Below are 16,015 nucleotides of genomic sequence, written 5' to 3'. Positions count from 1 at the left end.
AGACCCCAAATTTAATAAATCTTCATTCCTTTCTTAAACTTACTGCAGCTTTTATAGCCACACAAATGTTACTATATGTCTAAGAGTACAAATTTTATAAGTCTTCATTTCTTTCTTAAACTTAGTGTAATCAAACTACAAAGAACAAATTGGAACAGAGGGAGTATGAATTTTGCAAATTAATCCGTGAAGAAAATATTAAGATTGCAGAAGTAAGAAGAAAAAATTAAAAAAAGACCTGAAGGGCATGATTGAAGCGGCGGTAAGCTCTAAGCTGTTTGGCGATAGTCTGGAGATCTTCATGCTTAAGGGGCTTTTCTTCACGAACCCACTGGTCCAACACTGGTATGACCGAAGCACTTGAGCTTGTCGAATACAGTAGCTTGTGGTACAGAGTATCCTCTGGAGACGAGGCTGGGGTGGTATCCGACCCTTTATCTTTCTTAGACATAAATAAGGAGGCTAGTGTTTCAGGTTCAGTGGAGTATGAGGAAACCCTAGTGGAGCTGAATTTCCACCATGATTTCAGACCCCTAACACTTTGCTGAACAAGTTTCACCATCTCAGTAGAAATGCCAAAAAGTATGGCTCCCTCCTTCACTCTGAATTGTTTTTAAGTGAAAACAACTCAAAAGTAATGAATTGAACACTCTACATTTTTAACAGTTTGTTTGGGGGGTTGTTCAATATAGTGTTTTTAATTGTATTGTATTTTTTTAATTTATATAATATTTAGATATATTGTATTATTTTCTGTTATTTTATTATGTTACACACTAACAATTTAAATAATAGGTATACATTATGGATAGAGTAGTTATTAAAATAAAACTATAGTAAGGGCAAGATGAGTAAAAATAAGGTAACAACACGACTATATCAAATCGAGTGTTTCGTAAAAAAGGCACTTGCAAATACAACTTTAAAATCGTATTCATCAAATGAAGCTTTTAAATTGCATTCATCAAATGCAACTTTTAAATTTCATTCATCAAGTACTACTTATAAATCACCAAATTCAACTTATAAATCGCATTCATTAAGTGTAACTTATGACTTTACAAATGACATCTACAAAGTTCATATATGCAACTTATAACGGATTTGACTAATGCATTATAAAGTGTATTCTCGATATGCAATTTATAAAGCGCATTAACCTATCACTTATATTTCTTGCGACTCAACATGAAAAGGAGTACTAAATATAATTAATTAATATTATATATTATTTTTTACTTTTAGATTATAGCGGGAAGACAGGACGCGTTAGGTTGCCCATTTTATTAAATCTTTTAAATATATAGGTTGTGATGTACTAAACCACCCATGAGTTAAACAAGATTTTATGGTCCATTCATAACTCAAATTTGTTCTTGTCCTACACTCTCTCATTTTCTTAATAAAAAAGTATTTCAAGAATTTCACATGTAAACAGTTGATATTTGATACTAAAGCATTTTTTCCTTTTTTTTTCTTAAGTACCGGGTAAACATTGCCATTATATGACATCGTAATTTTCGTTGAGATCTTCTATTTGTTATACAAAATTAAACTTTTAAGTTCCATCTTCTCCATGATTTCTATTACACAATCCCAAGATAGTTCTTGAGATCTTCTATTTGTTTTCTAATTATTACCAAAAGATTTCATAAAAAGTTCTAGAGGTCCTCTTTTTGTTCTTGTTTTACTTTAATTCTGCACTTAGTATATGTTTGGTTTATTGGAAATGGAAATCAGCAATATTGACAAATGCAGCCATGCAGATTTGAGCTCTGTAAGTTGCTCATTATTTCCTTGTAAATTTTAGATATTTTTTGACTGACAGCAGTAGCAATGTATCTTGCACTAAATTTGTCAACTAACAACAGGGACCTGAGGAAAATTAACAACGAGGTTTCATCTGCGTAAAATCTTCCTAGTTTCATACTAGTAATGAAAACAATGTTAATCTAAGCCATAATGATTTCCTATCTGTGAATAATCTCGATCTAGTGGATTTCTCGTCTTCGTCAATTGAGATACCTTGTCATAGGTTATGTTAATCTAAGTAAAGCAAATGAATATTGGTTAGAAGCAGTGCTCAAACTTCCCTTCCTTCAAGTCTTGAGTAGTTTAGATGGACAGCTACCTGAGATAATGAAAAACTTATCATGCATTTCAGATTTTCTGCTACACTACTTTAGGATAAATGTAAAATTAAGGAAGATTCAGCCATTTAAGATAAAATTACCTGAAAGAGAGTAATGAAATACTCTGTAATTCCCGAGGATCTTGGTTTTTGTTCTGAGCTTAAGGGAAGAGAAAATTCCCGAATCCAATGTGATGTCCATGACGAAGGGCAGACCAATAAGGGCAGGCCAATCAAGACTGTCAAGGTTCTAGGTTGGCAAAGTACTTATGAAGAAGGGATGCACATGTCACCTTAGGTGAATCCTACGTCGGAATGGAAGAAGAAAGTGATGAGCTTTATAAGGCATGATACAAGTTCACATGGTATGCGTGCTTTTGGGGTTCGAGGTGGCGTAACCCAAAAAGACAAATTCCTGCGAGCCTAAGGGCAAAGCGCATAATATATGTCATGGACTTGGATCGTAACATCCAATGCTTGAAGACTAGGACAATGGAAAGCCTGCAGTCTACTAGAGAAATTCTCTTCACCAGGTTGTCTGAGGATGAACTTGCAGTTTGGGTACAATATGAAAAACATGAAGTACAAGATAGCAGAAGCAAACGGAAGAACATAAAGTACAGGTGCCGTTAACGCTGTGCATTAAGCATATGCTGATCCACCAACAAAATCACAGATCCACCAGTTACCCTTCATTTTAACCATTTCTCATATCTGTTAGAAAAATAATTTGGTAACTCAAAAAGAGATATTTAAATTGTTGTCTAGGTTCATTCTTGTTATATTATATTAATGGATCTTTATTATACTATTAATTTGAATATATTTAATGTGTGTAATAGTAAATTTGAATAGCTTTAAATATAACATTTTATTAGCTTTAAATGGCTATTATTATTTATTATGGCTATCAAATCAATTAGTTTTTTGAATGTGACCATTTGAAACATTTCATGCTTAATGGCCTTAAATATGTAATGTTTCTCAGCTTTGGTTTTATAACTATTCTTTCTTGACAGTTATATGTACATTTTGGACTATATATATAAATATATGTTTGTGTTCATTTTGAAGGTAGAAGAAAGAAAAACTTTTCTTCTATTGTGTTGGGTTGTTTTTGTTAATCTTTGTTGTTTCTGTTCCTAGTTTATACTAGAAGAGTTTGTTGAATCTTGGGGGATACGCCTAATTTTATTTATTACGGTGTAAGCGAAATATCCTTAAGGACAGTGTCATTGACACGCCTCAAGCTAAACTTTTGTTCTCCATAATCATCCATTTTTTTTCCAACAATCTTAAGGATATTTATACTATTTTATCATGGAGAACCAATTTTGACGTTGTCCAATTTATTTTTGAAAATGGGTCTTGTACTTCAAGTTTGCACAGTGGTCTTATAGAGAATACCACTCTTTATAAAAATTATTTTTGTGAGCAACGGAATATTAATCAAATTGTTGTTTCAATTTTGTGCATTATCGCATTATGGGGGATAAATTGCACCACAAAAAAAAAAGATACGTTTTTTTTATAGTATTTATATGCGCCTAAGCCTACAAAATGTAGACTTTTATTGTTATCCATTTTTTGAAAATCTTGAAAGCTCTAAGATAGTGGGTTTAAATCTATTCTTTAGTTTCAACAAATTTGAGATTTGAATTTGAAGTATTATAAATAAAAGCACAATTGATTTCTATACCCAAATCGTATAAGTTCTTTGCTAATTCTATGAGAATGAAAAATTGAATAATTTATTATACATGATAATCATTCATGTCAAATAAATTTGACAGATCTTTTTTATGGAAGGAAAGAGGATGATTAATGTGTTAGATTTTGTAAATCTTCTCTCATAATATTTGAATGTTTTACATATATTTGTTAAAGCATTTCACAATATATTAAACAACTTTTTGAGCTCTTGAATTTTGATGAATTTGCATTTATCTTTACAAATAATATATCTACCGAATTATCTTAATTAGTGAGTCATGATTTCTAGGAGTTCAACTTGAGTATATGTGTTCCTAGATCATTGCGGGTCTCCTCCATATTAGTTTGATAGAAATAATAGATAAGACCTTCATGCTCTTGTGACATTTCGGGTGAAACTATATTATTAGTTTGTTGTTTATAAATTGGTAAAACTCTTTATGAGTTGTGGAAAAGTTATCTCCTTAACCTGAAATTTTCGAAATGTGGGGGACCGTAGAGTCCAGAGTTATATATCATGTTCCTAATAAGGAAAAATGCAGGAAATATTATTTGTTAAAATTATAATGAGGCCTTACAAAGTTGAGATATTTTGTGGAAAAAAAATTATATTGGAAGATCAAAACTATGTTGTATTTTTGGCTCTGAAAAGTTATTTCATTACGGATCTCTTAGTCATTTGGGTGATGAAGAAATCATTAAATTATGATCCGCTTCCTATTGATTTGAGATATTTCTGTAGAAGTTAAAGTTGCTTCTATATTTTAGAAAATTTTATTTTGGTGCTTGACTATGGAAGATACATAAAGGAAATAAATTTTCATGTGTTGAAAGATGTTTCAAAAGGCACGGGTATAGAAGTCATGTTTTGTTTCATTTGAGATGATTTTATGCCTTATTTGAGAAATACTATGAGTTAGTATTTTGTATGTGAATCTTCCACTATATTAGAAGGATACAATGATGATATTGAATCTCTGATTCAGATGAGAAAAAACTAGCTAGTTATTGTGTGATCACCTTTTGGTGGTTGTTACGATATTGGAATTGTCTGGCAATGAGGTTGATTAAGCAACCTCTTGGTGAGTTAAACCGACAATAATTATGTCGATGAATTGTGATTGCCAAGGCACAATAGCCATTGTAAGAATATAAATCTTTCAATGGAAAGAGTAGATACATTCTCTGAGACATAATGTGATAAAGCAATTGCTTAGAGATGAGAAATTTTTTTTAATACATATTATGTGTAGTCAAAAGAGGATTTGGCCGATCCTTTGACTTATAAGTGAAACATCGAGGGGTTGAAACTTTTGACAATTTGAGATGTATCAACAATAATGGTAACCCAACCTATGTGACTGGAGATCCCATGAAGTAGGTTCATATGGGTAATAACAAGTCATTAGTTGATCAAATATGCACTATTAATATAGGTCTCTTCCTATGGTGTGTGCGTGTATATAGTGCAAGACTGCAAAGAATGTGAGGCTGAGTTATTAAACTCTTAATCCAATAATTCATAGCCTATTGTAGGTGGTGTATTGTGCTGCAGAATACACTTGATGGATGGACCTATACGAGTACGGAGTGGAGCCGCTCCTATGAAATTTGTGGCAAAATTTCTAGAGAACTTATGAAAACAGGTGCGTGCATGGCCTATTAGCGCAAAATCGCGATAAACAACAAAGTGTGTGAGGGTATAATGTGATTGATAAGACACTAAATTTACAAAAGAATTCTTGGTTCATAGAAGTTTTAAACTTCACCAATTGTTCCGTAAGTTTAATCTTATTTTATCTAGGTCTGGTTCATAGTCCAAAAGACACCAGATTCGATGCATTATGCTCATTTGTGAAAACCCAGCGAAGCTTTTTATTTTACTCTATTACTTAATATTCTTTTTGAGTTATATGGATGATTGTTAGAAAAATAATTTGGTAACTCAAAAAGAGATATTCAAATTGTTGTGTAGGTTCATTCTTGTTATATTATATTAATGGATCTTTATTATACTATTAATTTGAATATATTTAATGTGTGTAATAGTAAATTTGAATAGCTTTAAATATAATATTTTATTAGCTTTAAATGGCTATTATTATTTTATTTATTATGGCTATCAAATCAATTAGTTTTCTGAATGTGACCATTTGAAACGTTTCATGCTTAATGGCCTTAAATATGTAACGTTTCTCAGTTTTGGTTTTATAACTATTCTTTCTTGACAGTTATATGTACATTTTTGACTATATATATAAATATATGTTTGTGTTCATTTTGAAGGTAGAAGAAAGAAAAACTTTTCTTCTATTGTGCTGGGTTGTCTTTGTTAATCTTTGTTGTTTCTGCTCTTAATTTATACTAGAAGAGCTTGTTGAATTCTGGGAGATACGCCTAATTTTATTTATCACGGTGTAGGCAAAATATCCTTAAGGACATCGTTCTTGATACGCCTTAAGCTAAACTTTTGGTCTCCATAATCATCCAATTTTTTCCAATAATATCATCTCCAATTATTATACTTAGTTTTGTGCTCCAATATCTCTAATTCATGCTTTTTGTGGTTTAGACTTCATGATGAGACATTTTTCACTAATTTTTCTTTTTTGAACTAGACATTTTCCACTAAAGTTTCACATGGACAACTTATTTTGTTAACTAGAAATTCAATTCAAATCTTGGTAAACGCCGTTTGTAAAAGGCAGCTCGGTGCACAAAGCATCCGACATTTATACACAGATCAAAAAGGACCGCACATCAAGGGGTGTGATGTAGACAACCTACCCTAATGCAAGAATTAATGGCTATTTCCATGGCTTAAATCAATGACCTATAGGCCACATAGAGATAACTTTACTGTTGCTCCAAAGCTCTCCTTAGTAGGAAAGTCGAAAGATTCAAAGTTATTATGACAATTATGTAATTGTTTAAGATGGGCTTGATCTTACTTCATTGTTCTGAAGACTGAGTATGACTCACAGAAGTTCCTATCAGTAATTGAAATGATGAATTGTAGCGTAGAAAACTATTTATTAGCTCAACAATGCTAACACACATAGTTATAGCAATAATTCTAAATTAGATATTTAAACATATCCTTACGTTGTAGTACACTAATTCCGTGGGACAGACATTGAGTTCAAAATTCGCATTATTGTACCATTTGTATGGGTCAAAATCTGGTCATAGGATGATTGTTCTTACAAGGAATGATAAGGGGTCGACCAAGCCGTAATCACGCCCATGAGGCATGATAGTAAAGAGCACCTCAGTCATTGCCGGGGTCAAATCGTCGGAAAGCTTACATCGCAGAATGAGCGTGATGTTTGGCCGAGCGATGAGGGGCACAGTCATAGGAAAGCACACTGGTCAAAGACCATTGGATAAAAGAGAAAATAGCTAATATATATATATATATAGCTATATATGGGGAGCTGAGACCAGACACGGGGGAGTGTGGCTAGCCATGAGGAGAGAATCAACAAAGGAAAATCTCTCTCTCATCAACAGCTCCTTCTCTTCCTCTCCCTTGCTTCCATGATTGTGGTGCAAGTCTGTCTTATATGTAAGCTTATCATTTACATCTAATGTATGATCATTATATCAAGAAATATTACACATTCATGTTCTTCTTCGATTTTTATATCTTATATAGTCGGATCTAGGATTAATTATGTTTGGCTAAGATTTACCTTCCATATCTCCAGTAATTAGTTCGACAAAAGGGTTTTATACTTTTTTGGTCAAACAATTTGGCACGGTTTGTGGGAATTTTTTAGCCAAATTTCTTAGTTTCCTTTAGATTCAGAACCGACGAAATGTCACTACTCACTCGAAAGAGCGGTAAGTAGGCCTTCGAGACAACCGTATCGACCTAGGTCAGGTTGCTACATAAAGTAGAAGTTATAACCAATGTCTATGCAAAATCAACGTCTCGCTTGTAACGATAGATTTTGCACGACGGATGCACGTTCAAAATAGAATCATGGTCATATGGCATGGCCACAACCCCATTTGACGTATCTACCTTATATATATGCTGACTCGCGTTCCCACCCCTTGGGAGGGGACGACAACTTACTGCACAGTTTTTGAAAGAATGGGCACATCCTGCCCTATCTTCACATTCCCCCAAACATTAGATGATTTATGAGCGATGTATGACATGTTTCCCTTGTTGTTTGTACAAATCGGACGAGATCGGACCAGGACTCGTTTTCAACACCTCAGCGAGTGAGGTGGACTCAACCCATTCGAAGACTAGACGCTGTTAACGATGGAGCCGAACACCGCCGCCAAACCTAAAGCCACCATTCGAACACTAGACGAAACGAGTAACATTACAACATCACTCCTTCTTTCACTGACTCATTAGGTCGAGGTATGGAAAATTTCATTTTGGTTTATCTTCACTCTTTTGTTGGTTTAAACAGGAATGCGAGCACTTGCATGGGCAAATGAGCATTCCAACTAGAAACAATGGAAGGGAAACTACTACAAAACAATTGGAATGTCGCCCACCTCAATTACTTCAACCTTTGAAATAGGACATCCCTCAAGTCGTGCCCTTTTTTCCTCACCCAGGTTTTGTCCCAGTTAAGTCTTATCCGGGAGATTTCTAACGAGGCGAAGAAAGGGATGTCTCGAAGTTCAAACATGATTCATCACCCCGCCTGTCGACTGCTTCCCCAAGCCGGGCGATGAAGGGACTAGATACATGGAAACTTCTCCAATATATGTATGAAACGAACATGTATTACATTCTCTAGTGAATGAAACAGAGCAACATTTTGTACTCTCCATCATAGTATTCTCCAATGAAAGCAAAGTTAAGCAAACTGGGACTCACCCAGGAAACGCACAAAAGCTAACTGGGACTCACCAGGAAACGCAGAAGCTAATAAAAACTGGGATCCCCCAGGGAACACCCAATATTCTCTAGTAAAAACACAACCGAGCACGCCAGGACTCATCCCGACGTACGCATAAACAGTATGGCGACCTATAAAAGTTCTCCAAAATCTACGACAATGAAACAACGGGTTAACATTTCGACCTTAACTCGAAATAACACCCCCACAGCCAAAGGCCATTGCCAAAAGAAGATTTTGACCTCACTCGAATTACAACGGGTTAACATTTCGGCCTTAACTCGAAATAACACCCCCACGGCCAAAGACCATCGCCAAAAGAAGATTTCGACCTCGCTCGAATTACAACAGGTTAACATTTCAACCTTAACTCGAAATAACACCCCCACGGCCAAAGGCCATCACCAAAAGAAGATTTCGACCTCGCTCGAATTACAACAGGTTAATATTTCGACCTTAACTCAAAATAACACCCCCACGGCCAAAGGCCATCGCCAAAAGAAGAATCTGACCTTGCTCAAAATATAACGGGTTAACATGTCGACCTTAGTTCGAAATAAAACCCTTACGGAACTAACCATCGCCGAATCAAATAGGTCCTATTTCGATTTTACTCGAAATAATGCATTTATGGCCACCTGCCATCGTCAAAAAGAAAATGTTCGAACTCGTGCAAATAAAAGTCAGAAATTGACTTTGCTCCCTACGGCGACGCCAAGTTCGACCCCGCTCGAATACATATGAAAAAGTTGACTTCGCCTAAATCGGCAAGTTTGAACTCAATCCCACTTGAATGACCAAGTCGAAACCGACTTTGTCCAGAATGGCGAAACTGAATTCAACTTCATTTGAATCAAGGGTGATTCCGCCTAAAGCGACAAATCAGATGTCAATATCGCCCGAATACGCGAGTTCAAAGAAATTCCATTCGGACTTATACGACGAGACCCTACTCGATCCGATCAAGGTCGGACTCCCAAATCGAATAATCAGGGACTCGCCACGCAAAAATCCGAATGTATTCGCCAAAACAAAAAGATGTAACAAACAAGGGGAAGGGAAAGAAAATCAAAGGATATACAAAAGCGAAACAACTTTCTTATTTATATATACGTGCGCAACAGCCGCACCTTACACAAGGCCAGAACGAGCCCAATAAAAAAAAAGAGACGAAAATGAAGAACAAAGAGAATATATACTAAAACAGCAATAACTTGTCACTCAGCATCATCACCGCTATTCTCCCCATCATCATCTTCAAGAAACTCCTCCTCAATATCAGCATCCTCGCCGGCCTTTGGTGTCGCAGGATCGTAATCGTAGTTGACACGAGCCTCTCGTGCCTTCACCCAAGATCCTTCATAAGTAGCCTCAGAAACATTGCCCACCTCCCACAAACCCTTGTATATGTCTCGTTGAGCCTCGGCATGAACCTAAAGCTCATGCAAGTGGCGAGGAATAGCGGCGGAGGCAGATTCAACTTGGGTCAACAATTGCGCCTTTTCAGCCTTAAGGATTGCGACTCGATCTCCCAAGTTTGAAGCTTCCTGGTCTATCTCACCAATGCACTCTTTGAGCCTTGCCTCCCTTAGCGTGGACGTTTCCCTCTTGGACTCCTGCTCAGATTGAAGGACGCTGATGGTATCCTCCAACGCTGCCGCTCTGGCTAAAGTCGATGCTCGAGCGTTCTTGGCATTTTCCAACTCGGCTACTTTTCTCTCCAGCTCGGCTAGCTTCCTTATCCACTCTGCACTTAAAGCTTCAACTCTGGCAGCATTCTGATCGAGTTTAGCTTGCAATGACAGCACCTTCGCCTAAAGGTGCTCACACTCTGCAGCGACCCCCTTTCCCAACTTAAGTTCTTCGTCCTTAGCACGAAGTAGCTCCTTGAGCTCACTACACTTGCGGATGGACTGCATCAGCTCCTGATCCTTTTTTTTCTAGCTCCTCCCCGAGAGATTGATTGCCAGTGCTTGCTCTGAACTGCTCATGCATCTCACGACATTTGTTGACCCGAGTCTCGGCCTCGCGAGCACTCTCGATCACCAGCATGTAAGACTAAAAATAAAGAAAAAAGTCGGTGAAGGCCAAGGCCCAAAAAAGGGGGAAGGGAGGGAAAAAAACAAAGAGAAGAAACTTACCCTCAGGCCCATCGCAGCCACTTCATGTGATAATTCGACGTCACTGATGTCCTGGAGAGCCGCACACTCTGCGGCAGAGCATAGAAGGTCGAATTGCGGCACCAAATCCACAGTGTCTCGCAGAAGATTGAGGTCCGATAGAATCTCGAGTATTCGGGAAGGACCTCCCGCTTCTACCACAGTTCGGGTAAAAACCTCCTCGAACATCCTAACATCATTAGGATCGAGGTCAAAGTCAGACTCGTAATTGATAACTAGGGATTCTAGTCTAGTTTATGCTCCTTTTTGCTTGAGTTTTGGACTAAAATGTGTACAAGTATTCCCCAAAAGCTAACTTGTTGTGCTTGTCTGCAGTGTTTGGTCAAAAAGGGACAAAGATGTCATAACCAGCTAAAAAAAGGAGTGAAACCTGCACAAGTTCAAAACTAAGTCAAAGCAGCGCTACAACGGAAAATCCACCATGGATGTAGAAGACCCACCGCGGTCCTCGGTGGTAAGGATTCAGAGAGTTTTCATTTTTGGAATTCAAGCTACCGTGGTCCGCTGTGATTTTATGCGGCAGAGGTGCCTCCACTACGACTGCGGTCAATTTACCGCGGTCCACAGAAAAGGAGTTCAGGGAACCTGCAGTTGAGCCAAATATTGAAGATCGTGGTCCGCGATGGATTTTATGCAGCTGCGGTAGCCTCACCACTGCAGCGGTCCATTTTTCGTTGTCAGCGGTACCTCCATCAGGGACATTTTTGTCTGGAAAATTTAGCTGTGTATAAATACTTTCTTTTCAGATTTTTAGGTCATCTTACGTTAGCTGAGCACGTGAAGCGCCGTTTATGTCTATTTTGAGTAATTTTGTAGCTTACTTAGCAATTAATCTTAGTCTTTGATCTTGTAATTACAATTTATGTATTATTCTTCATCTTAATCTATGATTTCTTCTTCAATTATGAGTAGCTAAACCCATTAGCTAGGGTTAGGGTTGTGGCTCAACCCTAGTGTGGATATTTAATGGGTCTCTCTTTTTAGGGCTTAGATGCTTATGGGTGATGGATATTTGGTCTGATTTATGCTTTTTATGTTGAATTAGTGGTTGCAAATACTAATTTGTGCCTTTTTAACTTAGGCTCTTCTTGAGAAAGAGAGACTAGTCTAGGAATTTCAGGCCAACAAGGAATTGAGGTGTATTCAAGAGGTTGATAGCCCCAATTAAAGGGTAAACCTAGAGATAGTAATAACCGACTTGAGCCAATATTGCTTGTACAAAACACCCAATTGGGCTTGAGAAAGCCAATTAGGGCAAAGTCACTCAAACTACTGAGAGGTATAGAGTGAGTAGTTTCGTGCATTGGCTATATCACGATCCCAACTATAACATTATTGCCCTAAGTTTGAGATCCTGTTAGATACTCATCTAGGAGAAAGTCACTTCCTTAGTGCCTCTTTATCCATTTAGAAAACTCTACAAAAATATCCATTTAGCTTAATTTCTTGCATCACTAGTATTAAATTTAGAAGTAACAAATAAATAAGAATGATTGGAAGTGCAATTAAAAGCACTACACATTGCTAGATTAGATAGGAATCCAACTCCAAATATATCTAGCTCCCTGTGGATTCGATCCCGACCTTCTCGGGTAAAAGCTACATCGATCTCTCTTGTCACTCTGTAGTAGTGTAGGGTTGGACCCGATCACTTTTTGGCACCGCTGCTGGGGAGCTAAACGGTTTTGGATATCTATCTGAATAGTTTTGTGTTTTGTTTTTCTTTCCTTCTGTGTTACTAATTTGTGTGCGTCATCAATTCAGGTACAAAATGACGAATAATGATAATCTTGGAAATGTTATTCTGATGGAGGATGTAGATAACAATATTGATGATGAGGTACCTATAGTGCCTCAAGCTCAAAGGAGAGGCTGCCAGGACAATGATATTGTTCCAGACCCTCCCCCGCCTCCTCCAAGAGTCGTTCCTCGGGTGCTTCCAAACGAGGGATATGCTAGTGCAATTGTCCCACTCCGGATCCAGGCGGGCAATTTCCAAATTACAAATGTGATGTTGACTTTGTTGGAGCAGCGAGGGTATTTCACAGGTGCCCCCCATCAGAATGCATATAAACATCTCAAGGGCTTTGTGGATACGTGTTGGGGAAGCAAGCAAACAAATGTGTCAGAGGATGCATTGCAGTTGAGATTATTCCCTTTCTCACTTACAAGGAAAGCTTTGGACTGGCTTGAGAGGCTTCCTAACCATTCTATCACAACATGGGATGGGTTTGCTGATAAGTTCATAGCCAAGTTTTTCTCACCGGGACATATGGCGGCATTGAGGGATGAAATCTTATCATTCAAATAGGAACTAAATGAGCCCCTTCATAAAATCTGGGATCGATATAGAACTATGTTCAAGGAATGCCCCAACAATGATATGACTGAGGCAATGATTCAGCAGACATTTTATCGGGGTATAAACATGGCCAATTAGTGTATGGTGAACCAGTTAGCAGGGGGTAATTTCATGAAGTTGCCTTATGCTGAGGCTTGTGATATTCTTGATAAGATGGCTGGTACTTCTTCAACTTGGCAAAGTCGAGCTAATGTGCCACAGGGTGACCCCACTTTCATTCACTTGCACAAAGAGCTCTATGACCATGGCCAAGCAATAGCAAAGTTGACTACAATAGTGAACCAGTTGACAAAAACTCAGTTACAAAAAGTTCAAGCCCCTAGACAAGTTAATGCTATAGAAGGTGTCAACATGTTGGTCAACAAGAGGCGACAAAGAGGTCAAAAAGGTCAAAGTAGTCCGGATCAATATGACCAAGGTAGTGGTGGTTTCAATTAAGATGAGGGCTATGATGAGCATAATGAAGAAGTGCAGTATGTGAACAATTACCAAGGACAAAGGGGCAATACTCCTAACCAACAACAACAGTGGAAGTCCCAAGGCAACTAGGGGAATCAAAACCAACAAGGAAATAGCTACTGGGGGAACAACAATCAAAATTGGGGCAATCAGAACAACCAGGGCAACTGGAGTGGCAACAACAACAATTGGGGAGGAAACAACAACCAAGGGGGTTGGAATAATAGCAATCAAGGAAATCGGGGGCAAGGCTTCCAAAGACCTCCGATGTATCAACAAACAAACAACCCTCCTCCATTTTTGTCCCAAGGTCCTAGCTCGTCAAATAATGAGATGGGAAGGATCGAGATGATGTTTGAATAAATGATGAAAAAGAACGCCGACTCTGATGCTCAGTTGGCGTCCCATAATACTTCGATCCGAAACTTGGAGGTTCAACTTGGCCAAATTTCGCAATCTTTGAATACTCTCCCTAAGGGGGCTCTACCTAGTGATACGGTAGTAAACCCGAAGGGTGGGAACAATACTAGGCATGTAATGGCGGTGATTACTAGAAGCGGACGAGGTAGTGAAGTGAACACTTCCAAGCAAAAGAAAGTTGTGAATGATGAGGTTGAAATGCAAGATGATGATATCCCTTTAGTTGATGAGCAAGTTAGTGAAGAGAAAGTGAATGCCTAAGTGAGGATTGATATTCATGATAATGAGGTGGAGGCTCAAAATGACATGAATCAGTCTAGGAAATACGTGATAGACATGTCGGAAACGGTAGTGCCCAAGGCTAAAACTCCTTTGCCAAGGCCTCCTCCACCTTACCCTCAAAGGCTTGCGAATCAAAAGAATGAGAACTAATTTAAGAAGTTCATAGAGATGATGAAAAGCTTGTCAATCAATGTTCCATTAGTGGACGCTCTTGAACAAATGCTGGGTTATGCCAAGTTCATTAAAGACTTGGTGACTAAAAAGAGATCCATGGATTGTGAGACCATCAAAATGACTCACCAAGTAAGTGAAATTGTGCACTCAATGGCTCCAAAGCTTGAATATCCCGATGCTTTCACTATTCCATGCACGATTGGGAGTGCAGATTTTGCAAAGGCATTATGTGACTTGGGATCGAGCATCAATTTGATGCCTTACTCCGTCTTCAAAACTTTGGGTGTTGTTCAACCACGACCTACTTCAATGAGGTTACAAATGGTGGATAGAATAATGAAGAGGCCGCTTGGTATTATTGATGATGTTCTTGTTCGGGTGGAGAAGTTCATTTTGCCTGTTGACTTTGTGATTTTGGACTGCGAGGTTGATTATGAGGTTCCGATCATATTGGGAAGACCTTTCCTTGCAACTGGGAAGGCCTTAGTTGATGTGGAAGTAGGGAAACTCACCTTCCGGGTGGGTGGTGAGAAAATGGTCTTTCATGTGTGCAAATCAATGAAGCAACCCAACAGTACAGAAGTGTGCTCTTTTGTGGATCTTGTCATGGAAGTCATAATTGATGATACTAGTGCAATGATCAATGTGGAGGACCCTCTAAAAGTGGTATTGTTGAACCTTTATGTCAATGAGGATGAAGGCCGGGTGGAGTGTGTCAATGCTTTGCATGGAATGAGCTCTTACTCTTATGAGCCTCGTAAGCTCTCTTTGGATTTTGAGAATAGAAAGACCCCACCAATAAAGCCCTCAAACAAGGAACTTCCCGTGTTGGAATTGAAGTTGTTGCCTCTACACCTCAGGTATGAATTCTTAGGCCCTCGTTCAGTTTTGCCAGTTATTCTTTCCTCTTGTCTTACTAACATGCAGGTAGATGCCATATTGGCGGTGCTCCAAAAATAGAAGAAGGCAATTGGATGGATTCTAGCTGATATCCGGGGATAAGCCCCGCCTTTTACATGCACAAGATTATTCTTGAAGATGATTCCAAGCCCTCCGTGGAATATCAAAAGAGGTTGAATAAGGCTATGCAAGAGATTATCAAAAGGAGGTGATCAAATGGTTGGATGTAGAGGTTGTGTACCCCATCTCAGATAGTTCTTGAACTTAGCCGGTGCAATCTGTGCCGAAGAAGGGTGGTATGACAGTGGTTACTAATGCACAAAATGAGTTGATTCCCACCAAGACTATCATCGGATGGAAGGTGTGCATGGACTACCATAAACTGAATAAAGTGACCCACAAGGATCACATCTCATTGCCTTTTCTTGACCAGATACTAGATAGACTTGTTGGGCGGGCCTTCTACTGTTTCTTGGAAGGGTACTTCGGGTACAACCAGATTTTGATTGCTCCGAAAGAT

The 16,015-nt window shown here is 38.2% G+C and overlaps 1 protein-coding gene across 2 annotated transcripts in view; it reads right to left on the bottom strand.

Moving 5' to 3' along the window:
• The window catches only part of LOC104247770 (pentatricopeptide repeat-containing protein At2g20710, mitochondrial), a 34,451-nt gene extending 33,799 nt beyond the window's left edge, over positions 1–652 (bottom strand). The window contains exon 1 of one of the 2 annotated variants that reach the window (XM_070150664.1): positions 239–652. In XM_070150664.1, the coding sequence (XP_070006765.1) occupies positions 239–562 (324 nt within the window). In that variant the 5' untranslated portion in view covers positions 563–652. The remainder of the gene's footprint in view (positions 1–238) is intronic. The other variant, XM_070150665.1, reaches the window with a different exon arrangement.
• Positions 653–16,015: the final 15,363 nt, after the last annotated feature.

Source organism: Nicotiana sylvestris, chromosome 7 (assembly GCF_000393655.2).
Source record: "Nicotiana sylvestris chromosome 7, ASM39365v2, whole genome shotgun sequence".
NCBI lineage: Eukaryota > Viridiplantae > Streptophyta > Magnoliopsida > Solanales > Solanaceae > Nicotiana > Nicotiana sylvestris.
This window is presented reverse-complemented; position numbering and strand designations above follow the sequence as displayed.